A 25592-nucleotide genomic window follows, 5' to 3' on the forward strand; every position below is an offset into this window, starting at 1 on the left:
ACTGCTGTCGATCAGGTGGTAAGTGGCCTGCACTCTCCAGCCCTGGTATACCAGTCGATCAGCTGCGATGCCTGGAGTGGAATGTGTGCAACCCCAAAGTAGAGACGAAAATAGGAAGAAAAAAAAGAGATAGAAAAAAGAAAAAGGCGGGAGCCTCCGGGCGTTGAGTGCCAATTCAACGCACTCAAGGTGGGGCCTGGCACCCCTTGCCCCGCCCGTGAAGGAACGACGAGCAGTCCGGATCCGGGGCCAATAGGTGTGTGATTTGACTCTCCCAGGTGAGCACGCGGTGTCAACAAACGCTTTGGCTAATGTGTGGGTCTTTCCGCAGGTATATTTCGCGATTTCGGACTTGGTTTGCAGAGCAGGTGTTGGCGCGTCCGCACTCGAAAAAAATTCGCGATGTGTCAATGTGTGTGTGTGTGTTTTTGTATTCATTTAATGGCTTCCTCAATAGTGCTTATACCTAAGAACAATACAATGTGATACGAACAGTTGGGGGACAGATGGGGGACAGATGGGGTAGGGGTCGTGCGACTAGCGGTACTGCCGCAAGGCATTGCTTCGCGATGTGTCAATGTGTGTGTGTGTGTGTGTGTATGTGCCTTTTGGACGACGAAAGATAGAATATTTCTATGTTCCGCTCGAGATGGGTTGCTTTTCTAGTATTGTAACGAACCGGTTTGTCCGCCTTGTGTGCGCTTGGCGTACTCAGCGGCTGGTGGGTTCGCTGCAACGAATTTGGGTGTTGCCCGGGGGACAAAGCAGAAAGACTTGGTTGGCTTCTTTATACACGAGTTCTTTATTGGTATCTTAGGAAGTACGCTTAAGGACGACAACTTAGCCTATTCTTTGGTTTAGCACTATGATCACGGTCACGTTTGGTCCTTCTCGCCCACTCGCCGTTCCTCGGAATCCCCAAGCGTGGCACTGTCGGCTCTGAGAACTGGTACGACAACGACTCCTAGCGTTAAGCCCAAGTCCGCCGTACTCAGTTCGCACACGACACGTTCGCTCTCACTGGATCCTTCCGTTGAGCGAGCGGTACACCAGGTCCTTTCTCTTGACGCTTTTTGGGTAACTTTCTGACTTTCCTCGATATTCGCTGTCACACGCACTTGCACTCTCCGCACTTGACTGTCCCGAGCCGCTGTCGCGCGCCTCCTTTTATTTCCTCCTTGACGCACGGCCGCATCGTTGCTGCCTGGCAACAACGGGACTTTCCTCCAGACGTCGGCGGTATTTTCCATCGGCTCGTCTGATGCTCTCCACCTGCTTCGTAACGGGACCCAACCGGTGGCGTGATCGCATGGCCATAAATGGTCATGCGCTGGACCACTGCCGGCCCGATCCCACTATCCCGCCTCTCTTCTGCCTTCCACTTGCTTCGCAACGGGACCCCGCTGGTGGCGTGATCGCATGTCCATAAAAGGTCATGCGCTGGACCACTGCCGGCCCGATCCCATTATCCCGCCTCTCTTCCGCGCTCCTTTACTCTCCCTGGTAGCGCCCTCCGATCGCGGCTCTCTCCGTTGCCCCTCCCTTGAGCGAGACCCTCCCAGGCAATTCGCCGTTATCCGGTTATCCGGACACCCGGATAGACCTTAACCCCTTAGGGTCCATGCGTGTGAGGATATCATTCCTCACACTTCCCCCTTTCTTCCCCAACGGAAAACTCCCTTCTGCGACCTCTTGTAAATCCGGCCGTTAAATTTTACATTCCAACGGCCGCCCGCGCCTTTAAACCGGGCGCGTTCTGGCGCCCTCTGCCGGACCAGGCGCGTTCTGGCGCCCACTGCTGGACCGGGCGCGTTCTGGCACCCCCTGCCGGGCTTACCTGATGGGATGCTGCCGGATCGGTGAAATGCGCACGCGCGTGCGACTATCACAGGGCTGCCTATAGGCCATCGATATGATGTAGGGATGGTTTTCTGTCCTACTCGATATCACTTTCTTGGCCGCGTGCGTACTTCGCAACGAGTAGTTGTTAATGGACGATGGTAAGTGCCTTTACACTCTTCTACACCGACCATCTCTCTCACTTTCCATCCTTTAGTCACCGGCTCGGATCGCTTGCCTTCACCTGCGCATCGACCACCGTGCGGTACCGTTCCGGCACCTTTCCCTTCCCCGGCAGCCCCATTCATCTCGGCCGTGGCTCGCCGGCCTCTGCCGCCGCTCTGCCACGTCTCGCAGTGGCCTCCCCTCCTTCCCCGTAAGTCTGCTTTCCGTTTGTTTTTTTTTCAATCTCTTTATTATGTTCTTAACGAGCCCCAGATTCTCGGAAGACCTCCTGGTGGTCCCGGCACACCGTTACCCGGTACCGGACCCCTCCGTCGTTCACCAGCCGCTTGATGCGCCTCGAGGTGAACCTCGATCGAGCCAGGACTCGCTCCACCTCCCCTGGCCACTCCTCCCGTCTCACGGGCCGCCAGCGTGGGCCCTCCGCCCCTAGCTGTGCCTGCGGACACGACGCCTGGCGCTGCATGGGCGCCCGCAGTCTCTCCCGCTCCTCCGGACACGACAACTGCCGCTCCGGCCTTGGATTTGCGCGCCTGGCTTCCGGCGCGGGCCACTGCCACGGACCCCGCTCCCATGGCTCAGGTGAGCATACTCCCGCCGCGCTCGCGGCTGGCTCCGCTACCGCGTTCGCTGCCGTCGTCGCCGCGCTTGCCGTCGCTGGCTCCGCTGCCGCCACCGACTCTGCCGCTGCGCTCGCCGTTGCCGGCTCCGCTGCCGCCACCGCTCTGCCGCTGCGCCCGGCGTTGCCGGTTCCGCTGCCGTCGCCGACTTTGCCGTGGCGCTCGCCGTCGCTGGTTCCGCTGCCGCCGCCGACTCTGCCGCCGCCTTCGCCTTTGCTGGTTCCGCTGCGGGCTCCGCTGCCGCCGTCGACTCTGCCGCCGCGCCCGGCGTTGCTGGTTCCGCTGCCGCCTCTGCCGCCGCGCTCGCCGTTACTGGCTCCGCTGCCGCCGCCGACTCTGCCGTCGCGTTTGGCGTTGCTGGTTCCACCGTGGGCTCCGCTGCCACCGCCGACTCTGCCGCCGCGCCCGGCGTTGCTGGTTCCGCTGCGGCCGCGCTCGCCGTTGCTGGCTCCGCTGCCGCCACCGACTCTGCCGCCGCGCCCGGCGTTGCTGGTTCACCTGCTGGTTCCGCTGCCGCTGCCGACTCTGCCGTCGCGCTCGCCGCTGCCGGTTCCGCTGCTGGCTCCGCTGCCGCCGACCGCCCCCTTGGGTCGCGGCCATTGCTCCGTCGGGCCGGCGTCTCCTCCCACACCCGCGCTTCTTCCGGAGCCTCCGGCTCCCTAGGTGCCGGCCCCGATGCCCAGGTGATGTGGAGGATTTGGTGGTGCCACACCATTCCTCCCCGCACCGCCGTACGTACCTCCTGCGTTACGTACGGCCCGATCACCGCGCCTTGTGGTCCCTGCCACCGGTGTTGCTGCTGCTGCCACGAGGCGTCCGCTCCCGGCCGCTGTTGCTGGGACGAGGCTTGGGGCCCCCGTCCTCCTTCGGGGAACCTAGCCTCTTCCTCGGTCCGCGGTCGTCGCTGCCACAGCTCCTCCTCATCCTCGTCCGGCGCGGCCTGGCCACGGTCTTCGGGCTCTGGTGTCGTATGGGAAGGCTGCCACAGGCCCTCCTCCTCCTCTTCCGCCCGACGTAGTCGCTCCTGCCACTCTTCTTCTTCCGTGGCCTCGGCTCTCGGGCCCTGGCGTCGGAGGGGACGGCTGCCACCGACCCTCCTCCTCTGCGCACCGCCTCGCCTCTTCCTCGCGGCTCTTCTCCTCGGCCCTCTGCCGCTCCTTCTCTCGCAATTCGGCCGCAACCTTTTCCAGCACACACGTCCGGTGGTGCTCCTCCGCCTCCCGCCGGGCCTTTTCCTTGGCCTCCTCGGCCGCTTGCTCCGCCTCCTGCGTGGCCTTCAGATTCTTCGCCAGCACCCGCGCGTCCTCCCAGACCGGCCGCTGTCGCAGCGCCTCCTTTGCTGCTTCCAGCGCGATCCGCCGCCGCCACTCCGCGACCCGCTTCTCCTCGGCTTCCCGCTCCTCGGCGTCTGTCGGTGGCCGCCTCACCGTCGGTCGCTCCTCCGCCTCTGTTGAGGGCCGCTTCGCCACTGGTCGAGCCTTCTTGGGGGCTGGCTCCCAGCTTGTCATCACCACGTCGCTGTCGGCTTCGCTGGCCCCAGGAGACACCAGCGGCGACCCTGTGGCTCCCACTGACCCTTCTGATGAGATCAGTGGGGACGCAAGGAGCTGCAGCTCAGGGAACGCCTCCCTCCGTTGCCCTTCGCCATCCTGCGAGAGCCGATTCGCTCGTCGCTGGCTCCGGGACAACGAGGCATAATATCCCCGTCGCATCAAGCTCCGTTGCTCCGCCAAATATCTCGCCATGTGCTGCCTCATCTTAACTTTTTTTTTCCCTTTTTTTTTTTATTTGACACGTGTGCAAAAAGAGCCGAGTGACGGACGCGCTCCCCTTTTTATATTCCTGGGGTCCGTGTCCATCGTTCCGCCTAACGGTCTCTCGCTCTCTCTCATTATTCTGAGTCTCTCTTTCTTCTAACAATGAGAGACGGCCAAGTACCGTTTATCCAACCTATTCGCCGCGTTAACCCTACACAGCCGTCTGTGGGTCGTTAGGCACACTTGTCTCTGATAAGTCCACCTCTCCTTTCTTTTTTTTTATTTATATCACGACTTATTTTGTTTTAGGTTTTTTTTTTTCTTTTTCCGGCCATAGCGTGGTTCGATCACTACACCGAGTTGATTTGCTTTTGTACACGGTAACTATCCAGCTTCCTGGGGTCCCACATCTCATTTTCCTCTCTTTCCAGCCCGACCCTAGACTCACCCCAGGATGCTGACCATCATTCCCACCCGCGAACAACAGGCCCTCCGGCCTTTCGCCCGGGTTGCCGAATGACGGCCCGCCACCCGGTCAGCTTCTTCCGTCCTCGGATCGATCGCACTTCGGACGTCCCCCCGTACAGCAGCTCGGACCCGAGGATCATCCGATTCCCCGCCCGGCAGACTGCGTACGGGCGGCATCCGATCTGATCGTTCCCGACGCTCGAAAACCGCCCCTGGTGTCCTGGAGTGGATCCGGATCTTGGCCCCTCCTCGGACCCCCATCTGGGATCACCGTGTACTCCGACGCACCTCACCGTCCGTATCCGCGATTCCACACCTGTCGGGTATTATTGACCTTTTTTTTACCCTTCCGATTTTAACGTTCATCTCTTCCAGATATTTTCACGCCCGATCCTGCTATTCGCCGCGGCCTTGGCTCCTCCCTTTCTTCCTTTTCGCCTTCGTGTAGAACTTCTTTGGGGGGTATGCCTTATGTCCCCTCCTCCCTCGGTTGCGGTTTCAGATCGCTAATGTGGGCTGTCCTCATCCGATTATCCTTGGCGCTCTTCAGCCGGCAGATGACGGGTGACACGAAATCCGTTATCGTGTACGGACCCGCATACTTCGGCGCCAGTTTTGCTGCAAACCCTTCAGCCGCCTTTGATAAATGGTGTTGTTTCGCCCATACCACCTCTCCGATCTTCGGCTTCCAGGGCCTTCTCCTTAGATTGTAGAACCTCGCCTGGTCCTGCGCTGCCCTTTCCAGGTTCCGCCTAACCAACTGAAACAATTCTCTCAGCTTGCTTGCGTTTTCGTCCGGCGTGAGCGTGCCCTGGCCGGTCCCTATTGTTTCCTCATCGAATAGGGCTTTTGGCAGACGTGGTTCCCGGCCTTGGACAATAAATGCAGGAGAGTACCCTGTTGAGTCGGACACGCCCGAGTTCACTGCCAACATGAGCTCGGGCCACTTCTCGTCCCAGCATCTTTGGTCCCCCTCGCAGAATTGCGCAATCATGGTTTTTTTCGTCCTGTTTGTGCGTTCCGTGGGATTCTCCTGGGGCGTATATTCTGCTCTAGAAACTTTTTGAAAATCCGGCTCGTAAACTGGACTCCGTTGTCCGTAATTATCACCTTCGGCACTCCGAATCGCGCCACTATGCGTTCTCGTACCGCTTTTGTGAGTGTCTCAGCCGTGGCCTTCCTTAGTGGCACCAACTCTGTCCACTTCGAGAACCTGTCCACCAGCACCAGCAGCATTGAGTTCCCGTGCTTAGACCTGGGCAGTGGTCCCACGAAATCCGCACACACCGTCACCCAGGGTTCCTCGGGCACCTGGGTCAGCATCTTTCCGGCGGCTTGTTGTTGATTTGGTTTGAACCTTAAACATACCTCGCACTTCCTCACGTAGGCCCTCACGTCTCTATGCATCCCGGGCCAGTAATAGCGTCCCGCTACGCGCGCCATGGTCTTCCTTCCTCCGGAATGTCCCGCCTCCGGTGTGTCGTGGTTTTCCTTGACGACTCCATCCCGTAGGTCTCTCGGGACACACATCTTCCAGGCCGCGACTTCCTCGTCTCCGGCTCTGTGGGGAATGTGCCTATACACCTTCCCCGCCTCCTCCACGTAGTCGGGGAACTTCTCGGGTTCTTTTTTGATTTGGTCCTTCACTTTCGCTATCCACGCACATGGGGCCACCGTTTCAGAGACCCCGACTGGTTCGTCGTCCACTCTCATACATCACTCCACCAGCGGCTGCCGGGAGAGCGCATCGGCCACCACGTTGAGTTGTCCCTTTCTATACGCAATCTCGAAATCGTACTGTTGTAGTTCTAGGGCCCACCGGGCGACTCTTCCTGTTGGGCTTTCGATGCTGTTAAGCCACTTCAACGCCATATGGTCGGTGACCACCTTGAAGTGATATCCCTCTAAGTACGGTTTTAACTTCCTTATGGCCCATACAATGGCCAGGCACTCCTTTTCGGTCGCCGAGTAATTCCTCTCAGCACTATTGAGCGTTCTGCTGGCGTACGAGATGACTCGTTCTCCTCTCTCGGTCTCCTGGGTAAGGATCGCGCCCAGCCCGTAATCACTGGCATCCGTCTGCAGCACAAACTTCCTGCTGAAATCTGGACAGGCCAGCACTGGGTCTGCCACCAGTTGACCTTTTACCGCCTCAAACGCCTGCTGCTGCGCCTCTGTCCACACCCACTTCGCCTTCTTCTTCAATAGCGCGCTCAGTGGCTGTACCAATGTGGCGAAATCGGGTACAAACCTTCGATACCATGAGGCCACGCCTAGATACTGACGTAGCTCCTTGACACTGTTTGGGGGCTGTAGTTCGGCTATCGCTGCCACCTTCTCGGGATCCGTGCAGATGCCCTCCCCCGTCACCAGGTGTCCTAAATATCGCAACTCCTGTCGGAAGAACTGGCACTTTCCGATGTTCAGCCTCAAATTTGCCTTCTTTAGACGCCTGAACCCCTCCTTTAGATTCCGCTGGTGCTCTTCCTGGGTCTTTCCTATGACTATGATGTCGTCCTGATAGGCAAAGGCATGGGGCATCATTTCGGGTCCAATTACACTGTCCAGTGCGCGCTGGAATGTGGCAGATGCGGAGTGTAGTCCAAATGGCATCACCTTCCACTGAAACAGCCCTTTACCTGGCACCGTGAAGGCGGTGATCGGTCTGCTGGCCGCTTCCAGGGGACTCTGCCAATACCCATCCTTCAGATCTAGGCTGCTGATAAAACGAGCCTCTCTCAACTGATCCAGGATGAAGTCTATCCTTGGCATGGGGTAGGCATCCTTGACCGCTTTTGCTTTAATCTGACGGAAATCGACACACAGTCTCCACTGCCCGGTTTTCTTTTTGACCATCACGATCGGCGAACTGTAGGGGCTCCGCGATGGCTCAATGCATCCCAGCTCGATTAGCTCGTCTACCTTTTGGTCGATCTCGGCCTGCATCTTGGGATTCTTGGGGTAGTATCTTTGCTTGATGGGCTGTGCATCCCTCATTGTGATCGTGTGCACCGCCACGTTGGCCGTCCCCGTCATTTCCTTGAACTCGGCCAATTCCCGATCGAGGAATCCTTCTACCGTTTCCTTCTCCCGCGTCTCCTCACTCGACCCTTCCTCTGGGGACTCGGTCACCCCCTCTCCGTCTGTCGAGGGCGCCGCGATGGCCTCCACTACCGCCACGGATAGCCTCTCCTCCGGCCGTCCGTCCCGTCGGCCTTTCGCAGGGATCACGACCCTGTGCCCCGCACAGGTCACCTCTGCGCCGACTGCGGTCAGGAAGTCCCAGCCGAGGACCAACGCGTCGATCACGCCCGGTAGCACGAGCAGCGACATCCACACTTTCTTGTCTCCGAAAGCCATTTCCACTTCGAGTTGTGTATTCACCTCTTGACTGTGGCCGTCCGCCAGCCGCACGCGTTTCTTCGTCTCGTGCTCGCGTCCGACTCCCCGCAGCTGCTCCGCCAATTCACAGCTAATGAAACTGCTGGTGGCCCCGGTATCCACCGTGGCCTTCCATTCGTTTCCCGCAATCACCACCACCGCGGACAGCTGCACTTCCTCCTCGGCGAGCTCGCCGACTAGGTTGTTGGGGCCTCCTCTTGCGACCCCGGCACGGCCTTTCGTGGCTTGGGTCGCGGGGCGTTTCCCGCCCGTTTGCAGCACTGCCAGATTAGCACGCCGACCTTGCCGCACCGCCAGCAATATGTTAGTGGGCGCCCTGAGCACGCTTGCGCCCAATGGGCGTCACTCCCACATCGCCGACATGCTTGCGCGGGGTTTTTCACGAATCCCCCTTCAACGTTGGAGTCCACCTTCTCTTCTGCCTTTGGCGGCGTTGGCTTCCGCTCCGCTGACTTTGTGGTGTCGGTCACAGGCTCGTCCTTGCATCGTCGGCATACCTCCGTCCCGGCCGTCTTGGTGAATGGGTTATGGGCCTTCGCCCGACTCGTCGGGTCCTCTCGTTGGAATTCCACCCGATCCCTCTCCAGCGCTTCAAACTCATCCGCCAGGGTCATCAGCGTTTCCAGATCTTTGCATCTATGTGGTCGGATGAACATCCTTAGGCCCGGCATGCTGTTTTCTCGGATTAACTCAAACTCTTCCTCGGGTGGGCACTTCAATGGCCGGACGAGCGTCTGCATCTCCACCATATAATCCTTGAAGGATTCTCCCCACCTCTGCTTCCGCGTTCTCACCTCCTGGAGCAATTTTTCAAAATAACCCCTCGGGAGGAAGAACGCCTGGAAGCTGCGTGAGAACGCCGCCAATGCTTATTGTTGGCGACAAACCACGTAAGTGCCCGCCCCTTCAGCAGCTCGGGCATCGCCCTGGGGATCATATCCAGTTCCAGCCCATACATGTCCGCTGACCATTCGACCTGCTCCAAAAATTCAAGGGGCTTTGCCGTCCCGTCGAATCGGAACGACCACTCTCTCACCTGTTTGGCCACGTGCGCATAGCTTGCTCGCAGCTGCCTCTTCGCTTGTTCGTCTCCCGTCGGGTGTGTGCTCCTTGACTCCCGTTGGCCTGAGGGAGCTGGGATGGCCGTCCTTTCTCGGCTTTCTGTCCGCTGCCGGCTAGGAGATCGACCCTTCTGTGGCACGGCCAGACTGGCGATGAGTTCCTCCGCGGCCTCTGCCGGTAGCTTCCACACTCCCGACTGTCCTGTTCCGCCGGGTATGGCCAAGCGTTCGTACGCCTCCTGCTTTTCCTCCGTCTGGGGCGTGGGCGTAGTTCTGCCCGCGCGTAACTCCCATTCTTCGATCAGATCTGCGTATTCTGGTTCCTCTTCGTGTTTCTCCACCCAGTCTTTGAATGCCCGGCGCATCTCGGACAGCGTACCTTCCAGCTGCAGTCCAAAGGCTAGGCCACATTGAACCAGGTCCTCCTTCCTCATCGCGTGGATTTCGAACTCGGCACTGCCCTCCCTAAATCGATCTTACTTTGTCACCAGGCCCCACGTTGGGCGCCAGTTGTAACGAACCGGTTTGTCCGCCTTGTGTGCGCTTGTCGTACTCAGCGGCCGGTGGGTTCGCTGCAACGAATTTGGGTGTTGCCCGGGGGACAAAGCAGAAAGACTTGGTTGGCTTCTTTATACACGAGTTCTTTATTGGTATCTTAGGAAGTACGCTTAAGGACGACAACTTAGCCTATTCTTTGGTTTAGCACTATGATCACGGTCACGTTTGGTCCTTCTCGCCCACTCGCCGTTCCTCGGAATCCCCAAGCGTGGCACTGTCGGCTCTGAGAACTGGTACGACAACGACTCCTAGCGTTAAGCCCAAGTCCGCCGTACTCAGTTCGCACACGACACGTTCGCTCTCACTGGATCCTTCCGTTGAGCGAGCGGTACACCAGGTCCTTTCTCTTGACGCTTTTTGGGTAACTTTCTGACTTTCCTCGATATTCGCTGTCACACGCACTTGCACTCTCCGCACTTGACTGTCCCGAGCCGCTGTCGCGCGCCTCCTTTTATTTCCTCCTTGACGCACGGCCGCATCGTTGCTGCCTGGCAACAACGGGACTTTCCTCCAGACGTCGGCGGTATTTTCCATCGGCTCGTCTGATGCTCTCCACCTGCTTCGTAACGGGACCCAACCGGTGGCGTGATCGCATGGCCATAAATGGTCATGCGCTGGACCACTGCCGGCCCGATCCCACTATCCCGCCTCTCTTCTGCCTTCCACTTGCTTCGCAACGGGACCCCGCTGGTGGCGTGATCGCATGTCCATAAAAGGTCATGCGCTGGACCACTGCCGGCCCGATCCCATTATCCCGCCTCTCTTCCGCGCTCCTTTACTCTCCCTGGTAGCGCCCTCCGATCGCGGCTCTCTCCGTTGCCCCTCCCTTGAGCGAGACCCTCCCAGGCAATTCGCCGTTATCCGGTTATCCGGACACCCGGATAGACCTTAACCCCTTAGGGTCCATGCGTGTGAGGATATCATTCCTCACAGTATGTATCGAATGGCTTTTTTTCGGAACTAAGTACCGGTCTGCGAAACACCTGCTGCAAAATTTTCGGTCGACCGAAAAACAGGGATGATTTCTTATATGTTTCATAGGAAAATCCTCCCTGATTTCAGTCGACGGAAAATTTAGCGCGTCTGAGTAATAGGCTTTTGAGTGCTATGACTTTCATATCCCAGAATTGCGTGGAATAGATCTTTCGACATCCGCCCATTACCGCCTTCAATCTTTTTGCATTTATGAAACAAGTCTAATTTGAATCGTCTATGTTAAAATAAATGGAGACTATTAATTTATTGGATTTTTTAGGGAAAATGTCAGGGTCGAAAATCACGCTTTTCGCGAAATGACTTAAGTAAACTGAGCAAGGAAAAAAAGTTTAAGCTATTCGAATCCAGATTTTTACTTAATTAAATGATGAAAACTAACTCAGCGAAGAAGAAATAAAAAAACTTTTTATAAATATAAATAAACTAGCGGACCCGGCGAACGTTTTCTAAGATGATCGCAAAGAATGTACAAATTTTATTCGCGGAAACAGTTGCATCGGCGAGCGTTATATCCCAATGTGAATCGTTTTCGAGCAAATTCAAACGTTGGCAAGCATCCTGAAAAGTGGCGCACAGCAAACCATCCACAGTACGCAAGGAAGCCAAGGATGTAGGGCCTCTAATGTTCACAAAAAGCAAGCGAAGATAGAAGCATTCGTCTTGGCGTGGATGAATTGTGTATATTCGTCCGAGGGCACCAGTCGAAAAAAAACATGCCAAGCCGTTCTCACGTGATGATGCACTATATTTTTTTTAGCTCTTCATTTTTAAATATATATACACTATGGGGCAAGCACCCTGCTCACTCGCTTCGCTCGTTTGCGAAACATAAAGTTATTAATTTTTTTTTTTATAAAAATTTATTTTTGTTTTAAATTTGTATCATTTTATTTATATCCATGAAAAACATAGTCTCGTATATGATACTCCCAAATTTAAAATGTGTGCATGAGGTAATCCTCGCTTTTGCCATTCAACTAAATACATCCACCCAGGGCCGGCGTTAGAGGTTATGACGCCCGGTGCAAACATGAGAAGAGGCGCCCTTTGATAATATTTTTTTTTTGTTTTTCTGAAATAAACAAATTAAGGCTGTTTAGAGTGAGGACGGCGCTGGCGGGGCAACAGCTCTGTGGGCATTCCAGCCACACCACTGTTAGCAATCCAGCTACGCAAGCTGTTGCCCTCGCTCTCGCTCTCACGCTTAAGAGCATTTTTCCCCCCGGCGACGCGCTCTCGCGCGCATATTCACCACGCTTGCGCTCCCGCCCACGCTCACGTTCCCACTCTCGCGTCCGACAGCCCTCGGCAGCTTGAGCGCCACCGATCTACATTCAATGCGCTTCTTCACCCACAAGCAAACGGTTTTGCACGCGAGACATATATATGTACATTACTTAAGCCTACGAATCAACCTGAAATATATACTGAAGAAACTTGGACCTGCCTCTTGTATTTATCTGTGGGAATTCATCTGTGGAACCCCGAAAGCCCCTTCGCTCAATCATTGGTCCTTCGAGCCGGATTCTACTTCGCCTTCCCCAACTATATCCAGCCTTCGAGCACGGCATCGCCTTCACCACACCAGGATCCCAAGATAAGTACGATTTTCGTGTGCCACAAGTCCCTTCCATTCGCGATTTGTGTTCCGGAATTCCAAAAGTCCGAGTTCCGCGATATAAGTACATATATATATTCTTTTATATGTACTTATTACTTCATTCTGTGCCATCCGTTATCCGTGTCTCTTCTTTTTTCGAAACCGCCATATTATCGGCGATTCCTGCCGTTCTCCCGTCATTCACCTCCAACTACCAGTGATACGGTAGTTTTTTCGATTACTTGTGTCTGTCCATGATTTGCGGACAAATTAAATAAATAAAAATTAAACCAAAAAGTGCATTCCGAGCATATGTATGTACGCACATTCCAGCCCATAAGAGCGGCTTGCGTACATACACACACATCTACATCCGTGTCTCTACAGGTGCATTCCAGCACGACCCACCCCAATAAAATATACTTTGGCACACTCCGAGTGCAACTATAATCACATCTATACCTATAAACACATATATATTTATTGCCATATATTCATACATTTATTCCCATAGTTGGCCGCAATATATCGCCAACTATATACAAAACAGAACTCCATACAAAAAAACCACTCCCCGTAGAAAAATACCGCACTCCATACTACACACATACTCCGCGCAAGTGCCGTATTTAATATAAAATTCGTGATTTCGGGAAATTCGTGTATTCCAACGACTTTTATCGATCGCTACCACAATTCCAACCCTCCACTTTCCAAATAAATTACTCGCGACCAAGGCACGGCGCACTTATAGTAATTATTTGGCAATTTCCACTGCCAATTGGCAAATTGGTGTTTCGGTCCTTTGTTGTTGTTTTTTTTTGTTCCGTGCATCAGAGGTGGCGCAATACAAAAATATCGGTATCGCAACCGAGTCTTGCGTTCGACCGAAAATAAATTAATAAAAAATAAAAATACAATTTCCAAACAAACACACCGACACTACAAGAAATAAATTAAACGATCCACGATTTCTTATTTAAACCGTTTCGTCCTCCTTTTTCCGATATTTTCTGTTTTCCTTCGGTATTTCTCCCGATAGTTCTCCAGCGCCCACTCCGCAGTCATATTCTTGACTGTAGCTTCCGGTAACGCTTACGGCGACTAGGTTTATCTGCACTTTGTCGATCCAAACCGACATCAAGAGCAAACATCGCCCATTCCAATCAACTATCGAGGATATAAATGCCATTTCGTCCGCCGTCCATCCGCAAATAACCCAGTTCTGATCACGACTGCGTCAAAGAGGTAAACGGAGGAGCCCGCACTAACAATATTTGCAAAATATTGCCAAAATCAGTGTAACCGGTCCTCTCCTCGGCTCAGCGCAATATAAGTCACTCATTGTTTGAGAAATTTCACTTCACCGTGATCTCAAACAATCCGAGTCGACCCGACTATTGTTTTCCAACAAGCTCGAGGCCTTTTTCCTGACAGCCTTCCATAAGTGGGTTATGTTTGTTTCCTGGCGTCTTTCTGTTGGAATTCCACTCAGATCAGTCTTCTGTCCCTCCAGGACTTCCAAATCCGATTTTCAGTGCGTGTGTGAGTTCGGAATATGCCAACAGGTCTCAAGGACGGCAACCAGCTTCTGCCTGTGACCTCTTCCAACCGGCTACGCACCTCGTCCGCCTCCGGAACTATGCCTACTCAGAGAATCAAGGCACCCCTCACTCCGAGAGCAGCCAGTAGCAGCCCTGCGGCAAGGACCAAATCGGTTCTGTTCCCGTCTCCTGTCACTCTTAAGGTTCCAGCTGTGACCAAACAAGATCCGAAGGGCTCCTTCGTCAGCAGCCCCGTCAGCTCTCGCCACTGCATCACAATGGCTCAATCCGCCACCTCAGTCGCTCGGACCAAATTGGCCGCCGCTATTGGCCGACTGTCGCACCTGGCAGAGCGCATCACCGCCGCCCCATCCGCCTCTTTGTCCGAGGTCCATCGACGCCAAATCCTCAGCATGTGGACGGACGTCGAGGCCGAATATAAGGCCTGCTCCGCGGTGATGACTGACGAGGATCCAGAAATCCACGCGGACATCCGTGACACATACGGTGAATGCTATGGGGTATTTGAGCAGTGCCTCAGGGACCTCAATGCCCAACTGGCCACATCCACAGTTCTTCCTCCTTCACAGCCAGTCCAACAGGGCGGCTGTCGACTGCCTCCCGTCAATATTGAGGCATTCACAGGGGACTACGTCCGCTGGCCCACATTCCGGGATCTGTTCACTGCGGTCGTGATCAACAATTCTAGATTGTCTCCGGTAGAGAGTCTGTACTACCTCACCGAGAAGATCCGGGGCGATCCGAAGGCCATCGTAGAGAAATCCCCCCTCACTAATGACGGTTTCGAGTCCGCATGGTCGGCTCTCCGCACCCGATATGAAAATAATCGGCTTCTGGTTACCAACCAGATAAACATCCTCCTCTTCTTGCCCCGCGTAACTTCCGAGTGCAGTCGGGCTTTGAAGGATCTACAAAGTACTATGCAGGGGGTCTTAAATGCACTAGCTGTCTCCAACGTTTGTACCGACAATTGGGATAGTCTCCTAGTGACCATCTGGGCTTCCAAATTGCCAAAGTTAAGCCGGGCGTTATGGGAAGCGTCCGTAACGGACAAAAAGGAGGTGCCGCCCTGGAAGGAAATCGACTCCTTCCTGACTCAGCGATACCTAACGCTAGAGGCTTTCGAGAGCGACCCCTCCACTTCCCAAGGCGCTCCGAATCCGGCACCCGCAAAAGGCAATCGGAATCCGCCATCCTCCCAAAGCCAGTCCAATCCGTTCCGTTCCCAAGGCAGTCCTGTTCCAAGGACAGCGCACTCGTTCCAGAGCCACGTGAATCCGAGCAAGAGCACGTGTGATCTCTGATCTATGTCCTAATTTCCTACAAATGACCGTGGATGTCCGCTCCAACTGCATAAAGCAAAAGCAGCTCTGCTTAAATTGCTTCGCAAGAGGCCATCAGCTTCGCGACTGCTCAAGCTCCCACAATTGCAACACTTGTGGAGGACGACACCACACGCTTCTGCATCGTGGCAATCCAGCTTCCAGCGAGTCACATTCCACATCCGTACCCAATTCCACATCCGTACCCAATTCCACATCCGTACCCAATTTCACATCCCTACCCAATTCGACAGCTTGGCCAGACGTCAATCGACCAGTACCTTCCGCAGAAAATTCAAGTTCTTCCGAACCTCATCCTAACGTTCAGACGTATTTCGCCTCCGGCACAAGCTCTGTCCTTCTAGGCACGGCAATTATTAATATTTGCCACCTTGGGAAAAATTTCCGCGCCCGCGCTCTGATCGACTCGGGCTCCGAGGCAACGTTCATTACGGAACGCCTTTTCAACGTATTCAGACACAGATCTCCAGCCTCAATCAGACAGTATCCGCTCATTCCGATAAGCTCTGTCAAGTTTCCATGCGCTCCACAACAAGGCCGGGTTTACGATTAAACGCTTCGGCCTATGTTATCCCGGAATTGGCAAAGAATCTTCCGTTGCATCCTATCTCGCCAAGTTTATTGAAAGATCTGCCGAGTCTTCCATTGTCGGATCCTACATTCTTCGAGAGCTCACCAATCGATGTCCTGATTGGAGCCGATATCCTACCATCGGTCATGCTGAGCGGCTTACAGCCCAACATATGTGGCTCTCTTCTCGGCCAAGAAACCATTTTCGGATAGGTGCTCACTGGTCCCGTGTCCGATACGGCGAGCCATCAAGTTGCATCCTTTTCTTGTCAAATTTCCAGAGAAGCTTCCAATGTCCCAAATGTGCCCGTAATCCGTTCCAAGCTCACTTCTAATGCTTTTTCGACTTTTTCTTTTCGCCCTAGCCTTCCACATACAGACATGGCTGCTCGATCCCGTTTCGACCGCACCGTGGAGAGCAGACGTTCCCGAGGTACTAAGTCCTACCAATGCCGAGTCTGCTCTGAAATCCATCCTCTACGGAAATGCCGCCGCTTTCTCCGCCTGGATTCCGAAAGGAGGCTCCAAGCTGTCCTCCACTTCAGCTACTGCACCAATTGCCTGGCTCACCGACACTCCGGCCACGATTGCCGAAGCGGTGATCGGTGTAAGGTGTGTAACCGGAGCCACCACACGTTACTCCACCTTCCCGAGTCTCGGCGCCCATCTGGCTCCTCTGCGGCACCGCCGCCTTCATCTTCAGCGTACAGCGTCGATGTGCGCCCTCGTCTTCCTGTGAGCCACCCCGGCATAGGAATTCCGAATCCAGCAGCAACCTCCTTGCTTCCAAATCGGAGCATATAGAGTCTTTGCAATCCTGCAAGGGGGGGGGAAAATGTTTACAGTGAGGACGGCGCTGGCGGGGCAACAGCTCTGTGGGCATTCCAGCCACACCACTGTTAGCAATCCAGCTACGCAAGCTGTTGCCCTCGCTCTCGCTCTCACGCTTAAGAGCATTTTTCCCCCCGGCGACGCGCTCTCGCGCGCATATTCACCACGCTTGCGCTCCCGCCCACGCTCACGTTCCCACTCTCGCGTCCGACAGCCCTCGGCAGCTTGAGCGCCACCGATCTACATTCAATGCGCTTCTTCACCCACAAGCAAACGGTTTTGCACGCGAGACATATATATGTACATTACTTAAGCCTACGAATCAACCTGAAATATATACTGAAGAAACTTGGACCTGCCTCTTGTATTTATCTGTGGGAATTCATCTGTGGAACCCCGAAAGCCCCTTCGCTCAATCAAAGGCAAACGCAGCTAAAGTTTTTGAAATTTTGACATTTTATTGTAGTTGTGACTAGCGTTGTGATTAGCGTTCTGACTATCGTTGTGACTAGGGAATTAACATAATAGTTGCAATCCTGTAGCATTATAAATAAAATATTGAATAAAAAAGAACAATGAAAAAAAAAGTTGTTAAAATATTTCTAGAAAGTTACTTTTCGTGCTTTGGCCTGCGCGAATTTTTCTATTGTCTTGGATAAGTCAAGCTGAGTAGCTATCTCATTTTCAATAGACAATACAGCCAAAGAGTTCAACCTATCTTGTGACATCGTTGATCTTAGGTACGACTTTATAAGTTTTAATTTTGAAAAACTTCGCTCCCCGCTGGCAACAGTTACTGGCAAAGTTAGCAAAATTCTAAGAGAAATCCAAATATTTGGAAATACATCTGTAAGATTTTTTTCAACGATGTATTGAAGAGCTTCCAATGGCCGTTTGATGGTTTCAGGTGTGATACTCCGTAATTGTTTTAACTCTTCATACAGCTCGAATCCATTAACGTCCGAGTCCTCTTCATTTGTGAGAGCTCAACTCACGACATCTTGACAACAAAATAGTGTCCTTTTCAATGGACGCTAGGAATTCTTGCGATTTTGAATAAGGAGAAAAGTCATATAAAAAGCCAAATATATTCTCATGATTTTTCATTTGCTCAAATCTTTTCGTGACAGAGCCGTATCAACCAGAACAATAAAAAAATCCGTCCTGAATTGATCTTCTGGTGTGAAGTTTATAGACTCATCTTGACACTCGTATTCAAACATTCTCTTCTTTCGTCTTCTGCGAGATGAATTGTCAAATGATGAGTCAGCCCCAAGATCTTCAGCAAGTTTTTTGGCATCTTGCAGAGCAGATTCAAAACCTTTATTCCTGTAGGTGGATAGAAATGCAGCACAATTTCCTACTGATAATGTGGCGGCAGCGATATCCATGGCTTGTTTCTGCATTTTTTTGCTCAGAAGATTTGCTTGAAATAGGATGTCATACCAAACAACCAGGGAAACGAGAAATTCGAATCGCGTCATTTCATCAGCCAAGCATTTAGCTTCATGTTGGACAGCAGGGTCTTTTAAATCGGAGTCAAAAATCTCCATCAGAGCTTCATAAACTTCTTTTGCTTGACATTTAGCTTCATGTTGGACAGCAGGGTCTTTTAAATCGGAGTCAAAAATCTCCATCAGAGCTTCATAAACTTCTTTTGCTTGACATTTAATAGCTTTCACCGTGTCCAGTCTGCTTTCCCAACGAGTTGTGCACAATGGTTTAACGGTTAGGTTTGGAACATGATTTTTAAGAATCGCCCATCTCTGAGTTGATGCTGAGAATAGAACGTAGATGCTCTGAAGTACACCAAAAAGCGTTGTAGTGAGCGCTTGTAGGAAGTCGTTTTGATAGTGCCTGAAAGTAGGCAATATCGGTTTCGGGCTATTAGCCAGGTACCGGTATTATAAGTAGGTATCATAAGTTACATGTCATGTAGAGGTAGCGCCATCTATGGGAGATGCTACGAATGGGGCTAAAACGCAAAGACAGTCCCCACACTGTAATCAACCGATCAGGGTGAATGGCGAAGGTTTGGGTCAAAGGAAGATCCGGAGAACCCGAATTTTGCACAGTCGGTAGCCTAGCCTAGTAATTCTTTCTCCTCGTGGCGGCCCAAGAGTCAAGTTGTAGATCAGCACCAAGTAGCTGACAAAAATAAAATAAAATATTCGTGAAGTGAGTAGCTGTCATAGGCGACGGAATTTGATTGTTAAAATAATTGGCTCTTTTCCCTGGTGCGTCAGTTGGAAAATCGCTATAGTACTGGTCCGCGCACCTGTCCACACACCCATATAGGTGCCTGTGGGTACACTCGTGTTTCGCAGCCCCTGGAGAAAGAGAGGAAATCCCTTCAAATTTTTTTTCTATGCGGTGCCTTTTCCAAGCGGTAAATATTGATATGGCCTCACGGTTGAATTTTCTTGTTGGTTCCTTTCCTTATTCTTGTTTTCGATGTCTCTAAATTCAGAATCGGCACCCAGTTGAGAGTTTAAATAAACGCCCTTTAAGCCGGCCATATCGCAGCAAAAGGAAAACAGGTGGAACCAAAGCTTTAAGCCCGCACCAACAACCAGCTGATCCACAGATGTGCGAGCAGTGAACTTTTGCTGTACGTGCCGAAGACAGCCGTCTGATCTAACGTAGCTCGGCGAATTGGCGTGTTAGCCGTTAGGTGTTTTTGAACCTGGTCAAGAGAATAGGCGTTCCGAATAGTCCGTGGTGATCAGGTTAAGTCCTAAGCCTCGAAAATTTTCATGTAAGGAGGCCCCCTTGGACCACGTGCGAACCTAACCTCACGGCGACCCTTAGTGATACCGGACTATGCTAAAGCCTCTGTTGCACAGCCGCCTGCAATGACCTGCCGGACGATTCGGCCTTGACTTAAATAAGTTACCGGTTTAGTCAGTAATAATTTGTGTTTTACGTTATGTCGGTTTGTGTGTTAGTTGCTAGGGTAGGCTAACTTGTGAAAGCAGCTCCAACGAGAGGCGCACACATACATATAGTTCGTCGACACCATCGGAGGCAGATTTAGTGTATATCGCGGCCTGCATTCCTTGGACCCGCGCAGTAATTTTTGTTGGTTCTTTTGGGTAAGACAAGTGGACAAAGCCATTATAATGTAAAGTCAAACCCAAAACGAACGAAAAGAAAAACAAACATTGTTCTAATTATTTTGAAAGTGGCTTTAAAAGTTCGAGCTTTAAAGCGTCCACGCGACAGTTTCCTAACAGTGAGTTATTGCCAGGCAGCACCAGGTGCGCAGATTGGTTTTTTTTTGGTTTTTCAGATAAAAGCGTCATAATCTCACTAACACAGAGACACCCCAGCTACGAAAGATCTTTCGGCGCGGGAGCAACCAAGCAAACCAACACACTGTAAGTGAGCTTTCCCTATTACATTTATCTGCATATGCCAACTCCGCGATCGCGGCCAAAAGCTTCCCTTTTGCTAGCGCTGTTCGTGGGTCGTTGACCTCAAACTTTTAAATTAACCACAGCTGATTTGACTGCTTGCATGCACTAATATCTGATGCCCGATGCTGTTGGCGGAAGTCGTTCGACTTACGACCGTATAATGCCCTATAATTTTATGTTTTCTATTTAGGGAAAAATAATTAATTTATATCGCACTATATCGAAGTGTTTGTAATCACAACTAGTTATACCTATATCTTTATATTTATATAAATATCTTAAGTATATATATACCTCTCGACCGAGACCCTATGCTAGCCCCCAGTCGTGTTGTTCTTATTTCCTGTTAGCTTACGTTTTGGTTAGCCTGAATGATAATGGAGTTAGCTGTTAATAAATTGTTTGTTAATTTAACTATGTGCTAAAAGGTACGTCAGTTGGGGAACCATGCTGCCGTGGAGCGAAGAAGGATAGCCGACACCGGACACTCCAGGGATCCTGATATTAGTTACCTCGGCTCATCAGGATCATGGTAGGGTGGGCGTGGCACAACTCAGTGCCAGCAGAGTTGTCCGAAGCGTAGGTAGAACCCTCTCCCTTCTTTTTCTATCCTATTTTTCTCTTTTATATAATAGCCCGTGCACCGGCTCCCTACCATTCCTTCCCCTGCCTTTCCTCCGCCCTCCCTATACCGTAAACGCAGTACGCGAAGTTAATAGAATAGTAAACTGCAGGAACGAAGCACACAATTGGAAGGTTCCTCCACAAGAACCCATACCCATAGCCGACCAGAGACGAGCCGTAGGAGCAAGCGCGTACTCCTTCCAACGTTGTCGACCACCCGCTTCATTGCCCGAGGATTCTCTTCGTTAATCGTTACAGAATTATTATTTTATTTGGCGCCCAACGTGTGGCCCGACAGGCCCGAAGGCAGAGTTAGCGTCAATGTAAGCTGGTTAGCAATACAAAACGGGATAACCTAATATGTTGTTAGGTTGTCCTAGCCAAACTCTACCTCGAATGTTACGTAGTCGATAACACCTACAAGCCATGCATGTTCATGCACAAGCTTACGACTTTTGTCCCTACTTCCACTTCCTCCTCCAATCCCCTTCCTGTGTCCTGGTGTTAGATGCTTTGATGATGGATGCTTATTAGTTTCAGATAACTTTAAGCCGCATCTTAGTAGCGTCCATACCACCGGTGCGATGGTAAGCTGTTAGCTTACCTTAGCTCTCAATACTAGCTTCAACATAGCTTTATTGCCGGACACTTTATGCCAGAGCATCGAAATCCCGATGAATTTATCAAGCGGTGAAGTGTTGCTGGATTCAGGGTTTTTCGTGGATTAAAGCTACGACCTGCCGCGAAACAGAAACTGAATTGATGAATACATTTCCCAGTGTACTTTGGAAATTAACGGGTGCGTTAGGTAGCTTTGGTTCAGTGTCGCCGGATTCAACTAAAAGGAGTAATACTTTTGGCTGCCGCTTCACTGGAGACGGGGTTATGAACGTATCGCTGTCTGTGTCCTGCTTTCTAGTAAGTGTCGCACGGGTGCTGAGATATATACTGCAGGCTATTGCCGAAAGAACGTGGTACCTTTTTTTTTTGCTGGTGCGTTTCTTCAGGCTACGTTTTTTTTGCTGGAACGATAGCTACTGCTTCAAGGTATAGATCTGGGCATAGTGAAACATTTACACTGTCCCTTTAAACCACTACCGCTAATGTTTCCTCGATGGGCGGCTGACGTGCACCGTCGTGATCTCTGGGTGGACACGAGTGTAAGGAAGTTGTCTTTCCCTAGGATTAGGTATTCGGCGGAAACAGGGTGTGGCCTAGAGGTACTACTTGTGCCGCAATATCTGAATCTATGTCTATATCATTTCTTGCCTTTCTTTTCTTAATCTACCACAAATAGCTATTGGCATTCGTTTCTTCAGGAAAGGGTTGCATGGTTTCCCAAATTTATCAAAGAAATATTCTTGTGTTTTCGAGCTTGTCTGTATTATTGTTTTTCGTCGTATATAGGTACGAGAATTTGCGTTAAGCTAAGGTATTGTTAGCAACTAGCTGTAACCACTATTTCCATCACTCCTGCTTTAGCACTCTCCCAGGAAATAGAGAAGTCTGTCCCGTGTGTAGAACGGCGTTGAGTAAATCGACTCTCAATTTGGCAGAAGAACTAGCAGCAGCCCAAGCGTTAGGCTAGCAACCAGGACCATCTTCAATGACTAGATCACGATCGAAAACGGTTAAATCACAGCAAGGCCAATTAGCTGCTAGCAATATGCAAAGCGGGGCTCGAAGTGTTAGTCAGCCAGAAGGTCCTAGTTGTTCAGGGCCAACGTCAGGTCCAGATCTGCCACGAAGGCAACCGCAAATTCCGGCTGTCGCACTAGCTTCGGCTAGCTCTACCGTCCGACCTGATCCGGGAACCATCGATGGTAACCTGCATCGAACCATTGCGGAAGCAGTAGCTGCGGCACTGGCACAGCATACGCAAATGTTGTCAAATGCGATTGAAGCTGGATTTCAAAGAATGTCGCTCCAGACACCAGGTCCAGCTACGACGGAAAGGGTACAACCAGCCCATAGGCAGTCTTCTCCTGTTAGGCAGAATCAATCTTTTGAGCAACAGGGAAAACACCGAGCTGCAAAATCCAGCGTCCGATCGACCAAGTAATTGGTCCCATCCGCCTGAGTCGCAACAATCACAGCATTTGCGTCCGGATAGGATAAGCCAGATAATCGCTAACTGGAAGTTGAGATTCTCAGGACGTTCATCTATGTCAATAGATGATTTTCTTTATCGCGTCGAAGCCGTTACCAGCCAGACATTAGATAACAATTTCGAGTTGTTATCTCGTTACGCTAGCAATCTGTTCGAAGGGACTGCGGGTGAATGGTACTGGAGGTATCATAAAAGCGTACCAAGAGTACGCTGGGTTGATCTGTGTATAGCACTGAGATCGCAGTTTTCGGATGGCCGCACTGACTTAGAAATAAGAACCGATATTGCAAAAAGGAAACAGAAACCGAACGAATCTTTTGACAGTTTTTATGAAGGCATAGTGGCTCTCGCCGATAAACTTGTGCACCCATGTCGGAGCAGTCCTTGCTGGAGGTATTACGCGCAAACTTGTTAAATGACGTGCAACACGAGATTTTATATGTTCAGATACAGAACATTGTGCAGCTGCGACAAGTGGTGCGCAAGAGTGAAAGGTTTATGGAAACCACGTCTAAGCCAATTCCGTCAGTTCGACGATACGTTCCGCGTAATCAGGTGAACGAAATGTCCGTGCAAACCGAGGGTCATGCAGAACCCGAGTTGGAAGAGACTGACGCGTTGGATATCGAAGCGATGACTCTTTCCTGCTGGAATTGCAACAAGCACGGCCACCGTTATCAGGAGTGCGAAGCCGAGCGTAAAGTGTTCTGCTATGGATGTGGTAAGCGGGACACATATAAACCGTCGTGCCGAAAATGTAGCTCGTCAAAAAACGAGCTGACTCGTGCACCGGTAACGAGTGCACGAAAGCTAATGTCGAAAGCGACAAACACGGAGTAACATGGGCTACTTCAAGCTGACTCCCAAAACCCCAGGACAGAACAATAACCCCCAATATACTCCTTCTCCAGGACAAACAAAAGAAAGACCCCTAGCTCCTGGCCAAACAACTATGTCTAATCGCGAAACCAGCATTTTTGAGCTTACGATTTTTAGAATTAAAGAAACACCGAAGAGCCATATTAGCGTCGGTTATATTGCTATAAACGATTTACGCCCCTTTGCCGATGTTACACTGTTTGGGAGGACCATAATTGGCTTACTGGATACTGGCGCCTCCATCAGCTGTATTGGTGGTAAAGTGGCAGAAGAGTTAGCGTAAAAATAACGAGGAGGTCAGGCCAATGAAGTCAGCGGTGAGAAGGGCAGGGGATGGAACTGAAAACTAAGCCATATTAGGCTAGGATCTCAACCGACAATTGTGTTTCGGGGAGATTCAAAACGCATATGGTCATATCTGGTTCAGCGTTATAGATTGTATCGGAAAATTGTGGAAGCCACAATTTTTCGCCTTTTGGGGCGAGCGGCAAATTTCGAATTAGCAGCGGTTAGATAGCACAGAGTGTGGAAACTAAAGGGCCTAGCTCTACAGTTGTTTCCTCAGGCCCAACAAGGAGGAAAGCGAGCAGAGACAGACGGCGAGGCGGCCAGACAGACAGGCATTATGCCTGTCGCTGATAGATATGTACTAGGTCGGCGTCCCCTGGCGTTAGACCCCCTGGTCTCCCCTGTCGTGTTTTGCGTAGGCTATGAAAGCCCCTTGCCTGCCAAACAAATGACAAACCGCAAAAGCGCTAGGTCCCCTCATCGAAGATACCGAGAGCCAAGCTCAGTTCATTTCGAGCATATAAACGATTTACGGTACTGGCAAATTTCGCTGACCCCAAGGGCCCGTGAGAAGACTGCCTTTACGGTGCCGGGAAGGCCGCTATATCAATTCACGGTGATGCCTTTTGGTTTATCCAACCACCGCAGACCATGTCCAAACTTATGGATAAAGTCATCCCGCCTTCCTTGCGAAATGAGATCTTCATGTATCCGATACCTATTGGTAATTTCGGAGTCATTTGAGAAGCATATCTCCGTATTGAAAGTGCTGGCCAACCGGTTGTCACTAGCTGGACTTACAATAAATGTCGAGAAAAGCAAATTTTGTCTGAAGGAAGTCAAATATCTAGGTCATGTTATAGGGTATGGGACGATACAAACCGATCCAGAAAAAAAAGTAGAGGCTATTCGAAATTTTCCAGTGCCTCGATCGGTGAAGCAAGTGCGGAGATTTTTGGGAACCACCGGTTGGTACCATAAATTTATTAAAAACGAGAAGGAACGTGTGAGTCGCTTCTGGGGACGCGACTCTACTTATACCCGTACTCAGTCAGTATATAAATTTTTGAGCATGATTTTTTAGAATTTTAGAATTAAAAAAAAATTTTACATTTTACATTTTTTTGCTACATTTGTTATCTACATCTACATATACAATGTCTATTCTACATCTAACATGTAGATTTTACATGTTCCATTCATATTCTACATCTCCTCCGCTAGGGGTTGCTCGCGCACTGAACGCGGCAGAATGTGCGAGCGAGAAGGAAAATGAGTTCCGTTGTCTGAAACGGGAGGGGGAGGGGAAGCAACTGAAAATTAATTTCTTCATTCTGGCTATAATTATGATCCGATCTAATTCAGATTCGGCAATCTGGTAGATATGGGCATTCTCTACGATACTGCGTTTTTAGTTTTATCGTATTTTTAAAACTGTGCCTGCCACAGATTTTCGTCCTTTGTGTGGGCGGAAGGGGG

At 51.4% G+C, this 25592-nt stretch overlaps 1 protein-coding gene across 1 annotated transcript; it reads right to left on the bottom strand.

The window, feature by feature from the left end:
- Positions 1 to 2640: 2640 nt before the first annotated feature.
- On the bottom strand, positions 2641 to 4399 carry LOC121404686 (uncharacterized abhydrolase domain-containing protein DDB_G0269086-like). Its single transcript, XM_041594680.1, has 2 exons — positions 3753 to 4399; positions 2641 to 3697 (listed from the first exon to the last, which is right to left on the bottom strand). Exons 1-2 carry the CDS (start codon positions 4397 to 4399, stop codon positions 2641 to 2643), a joined length of 1704 nt encoding a protein of 567 aa, XP_041450614.1.
- Between the last annotated feature and the right edge of the window lie 21193 nt (positions 4400 to 25592).

The sequence above is a fragment of the Drosophila obscura genome, unplaced genomic scaffold (genome assembly GCF_018151105.1).
Source record: "Drosophila obscura isolate BZ-5 IFL unplaced genomic scaffold, ASM1815110v1 contig_31, whole genome shotgun sequence".
NCBI lineage: Eukaryota > Metazoa > Arthropoda > Insecta > Diptera > Drosophilidae > Drosophila > Drosophila obscura.